Source organism: Leishmania donovani, chromosome 11 (assembly GCF_000227135.1).
Source record: "Leishmania donovani BPK282A1 complete genome, chromosome 11".
Classification (NCBI taxonomy): Eukaryota; Euglenozoa; class Kinetoplastea; order Trypanosomatida; family Trypanosomatidae; genus Leishmania; species Leishmania donovani.
Genome location: NC_018238.1, coordinates 263,801 through 269,730, shown reverse-complemented (window position 1 = coordinate 269,730; position 5,930 = coordinate 263,801). Strand labels below are relative to the sequence as shown.

At 53.6% G+C, this 5,930-nt stretch overlaps 1 protein-coding gene across 1 annotated transcript; it reads right to left on the bottom strand.

Annotated features, from left to right (window-relative positions):
* Position 1: 1 nt before the first annotated feature.
* Positions 2-262, bottom strand: LDBPK_110690 (hypothetical protein, conserved in leishmania; the record flags this gene model as incomplete). Its single annotated transcript, XM_003858997.1, has 1 exon — positions 2-262. A coding segment is annotated over one exon (261 nt), but the record flags the coding sequence as incomplete, so codon positions are not given.
* Between the last annotated feature and the right edge of the window lie 5,668 nt (positions 263-5,930).

Here is a 5,930-nt window from a genome sequence, read left to right as displayed (position 1 = left end):
AGAACCGCACCACAGAGCCGGCAATCACGCCCTGGAACGTGAGGCCCATCAGCAGCAGCCCCAGCGACGCGAGCACGCACGCAAGGATGTACACCGGCAGCGGGCCAAGGTAGTCGTATATCGTGCCGTACGGCAACAGAAAGTAGGCGAACACCATGCCCACCGTGTTGATCGTGGACATCTGGCGCGAGTCGAAGTTGTACTTGTCGCGAAGGCTGCCGCTGAACAGGTTGAAGGCGTACGATGTCGAGGCGCAGATCATGGCGAAGGAAGCAGCGGTGAAGCAGACGAAGTGCTTCGCCTCGTTCAGGCGCTGGACGTGGCGGGTATCTTGCTGATGCGCCGCTTCTTTGCCTCTGATTCGAGGCTATCATCGCAGGAGCGAGTCCCATCCTGGGAAAGCCCTCGCGCATCCGCGGCCGCCGATGCCTCCGCCCGCTCCCTCTGGGGGAGAGGGGCGGGTTCTAATTCTGTCCGGTCATACGTTGCATAGTATGCTTGATGAGTGCGCACGATCAGGTGTGTGTGTGTGTAGTTGTGGTGTAGGGTATACAGGAGGCGGCCCTGCGGCTGGAGTCGGCGTGCTTGTGTGCACTTGCTGCAGAGGCTGCATTCTTTCTGTTTTGGCTTGTCTGTTCCTCCGGGATAGGTGTCTCTGCGACGACGCTACAGCACGGCAGAAGCGAGGAAGAGAGAAGCAGGCAGCGGAAAAGATGCGGATGGCGTACCCTCTTCGACGTTTTCGTCGGGGGTGGTGCTACGCTCCCTTGAAAGCGATTGACTGTGAGAGCGTATGCATGCCTGCGTTTGCAGAGAGACCGACGGCGAAATGGAGAAGTGCCGACCGAGATCGAGAGATGAGGACGAAGTCGAGTGGAGTCGCATGCTCGCGAGGAAGCGATGCGACCCTTTTATCACGGCATCCGCTGTAGGGAGACGTGGAGGGTGTCGTTTACATCAAGGGGTGCGAAAAGCAGCTGCACCCTTTCCAACGTGCCAGATGGAGAAGCGATAACGGGGAAGGAGCCTGCGCCCGTCTTGCCGGAGGACAGAAGGGATGTCGACGGGGCAAGCATAGAGCTTGCGGCACCGGCTCTGAAGTAAAGGCGGGAAGGGGGCGTGCGGGACAGGCGCGCGCGCGAGGGAGAGTAAAGGAGGCAAGGCAGCACGCTCCTGGTGACCACCTCCATGTTTTCCTTGGTTGTTGGTTCTTTTTTTGGCTGATCGGCGGCTTCTTTGTGCTTCTTTCTGCAGCTAGTGGAATACTGAGGGTGGGAAGAAGGGCAGATGCGCAGAACACAGAGAGAGAATGATTATGATCGCTTTTCGGATGGAAGCGGATATGGAGTGACCATCGTGAAAAAATAAAACGAAACAGACAAATAAAGAAACGCATAGCTCGCTCCCTCGTTCGTTGCTGAGCACACGCTCACGCGCACAAGTACCGCATACGTGGAGACACAAGCACACATGCCTCCATGGCCACCCACGTACATATATATATATATATATATGCGCATGCGCGTATGCGTACAGGGGCGGTTGTGGGTGTGCCGTTTTATCAGGCATCGACACAAGAACAGAGGACGGGAAACCGAAAAAAAAAAGAAGAACACACGTGAAACAAGCAAAGATGTACGCGGAAAACGCCCTCTTTCTTATTCGCGTGTGTGTGTGTCGTTTCGAAAAAAAAGCCGAAGATAACGAGACGGAGAAAGCACCAGAACAGAGCACGCATGCACATGTATATATATACACACATAAATATGCATGCTCGCTAAAGCACGACAAAATATGCAGAAAGAGCTGCTCAGGGTCCGAGCATGCATGAGGTGATGGGGGCAGAAAAGGGGAGAAAAGAGGGAGAGATGGCCAGGTGGCCGGCACGAGAGGAAACAACAACGTCCAAAGGCGGCGTTGGAAGAGGAGCGGGGCGAAGATCGACAGAGAGAAGGAAGCGAAAATCATAAATAAATATATATATATATATATATGCTGGAGGCAACGACGAATCACACGCGCGAGCGCAGCGAGAGACAGACAGACAGACAGGCAAGGCCAGAAGCAGCAAGACGCACACGGAAGAACAAAGGGCAGACGGTGAAACGCACTGCGAGGAAGAGTCACAGTGCGTTCGCGCGCTAAACGAATGGGAAGCGAGGCTAAGCCATGATGCATGGAGAGAGAAGGAAAGCAGATGCAGGGGGAGGGACAAAAGAAAAAGACACCCTGTTGCGAGCGGTTTCGATTGCCTGTTCCTTCGCCGGATACGTCCTTGCAGCTGCCTCATTAACGTCACCACAGCCACACAGATCTCGCGGGCGAATCAAAGAAAAGCGCTGGTATGCCCTCTCTGCTCCCTCACTCTTCTGGATGGATCACCGCTGTCGAGGTTTGAGCGAGGAGGCAGTAAGGCTGCTGCCTTCCTCTGTGTCGGCGTCCAGCTCCTCGTATTTTTTTTTTCGAGGGGTGCGTGTGCGTGATGCACGTGAGGTATGCCTTCTTGTCTATACGCCCACATGGGGCTTGGTCGCCGCTCTTGCACCACGCGTCTTGAGGCTCTGTCTGTGTGCATATTCGTCTGTGCATGTCGGGTCCTCTCCTTCTTTGCTGCCACTATTGTTCTTCTTTGATTCTCTCAAAACAGAGTTCGCGTCCTCAGTGTGCATGACATGTCCGGTACCTTTCCCTGCAAGACAACAGGAAGGAGGGGGGGGGGGGCAAGGCCCCATATGCGAGTGTGGCGTCTGAAGGAACAACAACAAAAAAAAAAAAACATTTTAAAACGAGGAAACTCAAAGACGGACGAAAAGGCTTGCGATCAAACACGTCACAGGCTCAGCGGGGCACGCGCACACAGAAGATGCACACTGCAGCACAGAGACGTGAAAAGGAACAACGAAAAAAAAACGAACACGCCCCCTTATGCGAGGAGAGGACATGGTCAGGTGCACAGACCAAAGACAAGAACAAAAACAAAGAATCCCTTGCTTCTTGCAGAGATCGGGTTGTTGAAGCTCTCCGTGTCTTGTCCCTAATACGGGCCGTACATGTATAAATTCACAAACGACAACTTCACGCAGCAGCACCTGCTACACCCTCTCTCCATGCCCCACACTTTCTCGATTTGATTTTTTTTTCGCTATGTTCCGTACATGTGCGCGTCCGCCTGAGCATCGCCGCCCCTCCTGTCCGACCTCTGCCTCCGCATAACTCGCGCTTTTCTTCTTTTCTTGTGTGTCTCACTCGCCCTCGCGCTCTTCCTCTCCCTTTTTTTGATTGACGGAGCACAAGAGAGAGTGTGCGCGCAGGAAGTCGTGAAAGACCGCAACGAGAAAAGGGAAAGAAAGATTCCTGCATACGCATGCGCCATAGGGAAAACACATCAACGTTATCACAGAACAGGATGAGCGCATTTTGAAACCAGGATCGTATTGGGGACATCGCTTCTCGTTTTTTTTTAAGGAAAGGTGGTCTCTCTCTCGTTGCACTCAAGCTTCGTTCCTTTTTTGTTTGTTTCGTTGTTGTTAAGGGGGAGGGAGGGAGGGAGGGGGGTTTGATAATGTTAATTATGACAGCAGTGCTATATAAAGGCACCGTTCCTTCTCTGTTACCCCACCTCCGCTTTCTCTCTTGAAGCACCGCCAAAGTCCGTTCGGAGACGAAACGCCCTGGTTGCGTGTGGAGCGCGGCGGAGGAACGCGAAAAAGAAAGCTGCGATGGAGATGCCAAAGAAGGAAAGGACGGTTAGTGAAGCGAAGAATGGAAAACAGAAGAGGGCGTGTGTTTGTGTGTACCAGTGGGGAAGGGATGGATGGATGGAAGCACGGCTCTCAAAAAAAAAAAACGACAACAACACAACAAGGGAAGCAAGAGGAGAAGGAGAGGGGAGAAGTCGACGCAGGGAAAGAATATTAAAATGAAGTAAAATCGAAACATCAAGAACCAAAAAGAAAATGAAATCCAAACAAACTTAAAAAAAAAGACGAAAAAATGGGCAACACAACAGAAGCGCTTTCCCCTTCTCTCGGCGGTGGTGATGGTCGTGATGGTGATGCATACGTGCGCGTCATTCTCGTTGTTCAACGCTACATGCATATACATACACATATATGTATTTATGTATATGTAAACGCGTGAAAACTTACGCGTACGCCGAACGCTCCCGCATATAATGTGGGAGAGAGCCAGCGCACACATACAACACACACACACACACCACACGCACACTAGAAAAAAGAGAGAGGGGGTTGGAGAAAGAAAGGGAGAGAGAAAAAGAGAAGGAAAAACGATGTAGATTATCCAAGTAAGGGCAAACATGGCAAATCGAGCCGAGGCGACGTGCTTAAATTCTTCTTGTTTGGCTAGTTGGCTCAAACAACGGCACACTATATATATATATGAACACTTAACGAAGGAAATGCTTTTCATTTCGTTCCTCTGTATGCGCGGGTGTTACACTTCGTCGTGCGTGTGCGTGCAGGTACGTGGCCGGTTTGCCGAGGAAACAAGTGTTTCTCTTGCTCACGCCACGCCCACCAGGAAAGAGAGACCCACCCACACACCCACACACACACTTACATGCACACGCATACAACGATGAAGTACCCCATCACAGTCGAGGAGCATAAAGCTGAGCGGAAGCGGAGAAGAAAGCGAAGAAAAAAAAAACATAGGAAGACACGCCCATACGAAGAAACACACAAAACCAAAGAGGCGAAGAGAGACGCGCACAGGGCTGGACCACACAACAGGCAAGGAAGGAGAGAGCCAGGAGTGGGGCTAAACTACCAGCCGATGAAAAAGGCTCGGAGGCCCAGGCAGGTTCGCCGCTCGCCTTGCCGCCCTTCTTGTGTATTCACGGCTTCTGCACGTGCTTGTATTGCGTCACTGCCCTCTTTCTCACGCGCTCTCACTCACTCCTTTTTTTTTGGGAGTCCTCATTTTATCGCTTGCTCACACTCACTTCCTCCGCGTGATACGCGACAGTTTTGCGCCGTGTCTGTTCTGCTTAGATGTGCGCGCTCCTCGCCGCCTCTTCGTCCGCCCGCCCCGCACCTTTCGCCCCCTTCCGCACGCGCTCGAGACGTGTTTCAGCAGCACTTTTCCGCCCTCAGGGGGTCGAGGTGGCCACCGCGCACTTGTAAAGAGTTTGCATCGACGAATCCATGTATGTGGGTGTGGTGTGGAAAGTATCGCACGCGCACGCTCCATCAGGCCTTTCGGCACAACAATACTTCACACATCAACACGCACAGACAGAGAGACGGAGGCAAGCACCCATAAACGCGTACACGCGGAGACGACGGCAGCGGCGGTTGAAGCCCTACGAGGCAGCGGCGGTTGAAGCCCTACGAGGCCGCGGCGCGCTCAAGACACTTTCAACCGACGAACACAGGCGAAACGAAAAGGAGGGCCATGGTGCGGGCGAGCGGGAAGGGCTGCGACGCAGCACGAAAAAAAAAAGAATGGAAAGTAGAAAAAAGCAGCGAGGTGGCGATCGATGGATGAAGAAAACACTTCGCGAAGTATTGGAGGCTAACACTACTTCGTGCGCAACATGCGGCTGCATATGCCGCCATGATCGCAGTCGCCTTTATCCGCGGAGCCACCTCTTCTCTCTAGCCACGAGGCTTTCGCTGCTGCTGCGCGTCAAGGGAATCGCCTACGCTGCTGCCCGAGCCATGTGCGTAGACTCTTTCACCTCGGGCCACCTCCTTTTCCGGGTAGATCGGCTCCGAGCTGCCCGCGGCGGCGACCCCCTCCCGCAGGCGGCGGCGCTCGGCCAGCACCCTGCGTGAGAAGCGGGAGTAGCTGATGTGCAGGTACACATCCGAGAGAAGCGCCGTCAGGTTCATGCCAATCATGACGAGCAGCGGCATCATCACGCACTCGCGGCCAACGCACACCTTCTGGCCCTGCCTGTCGGC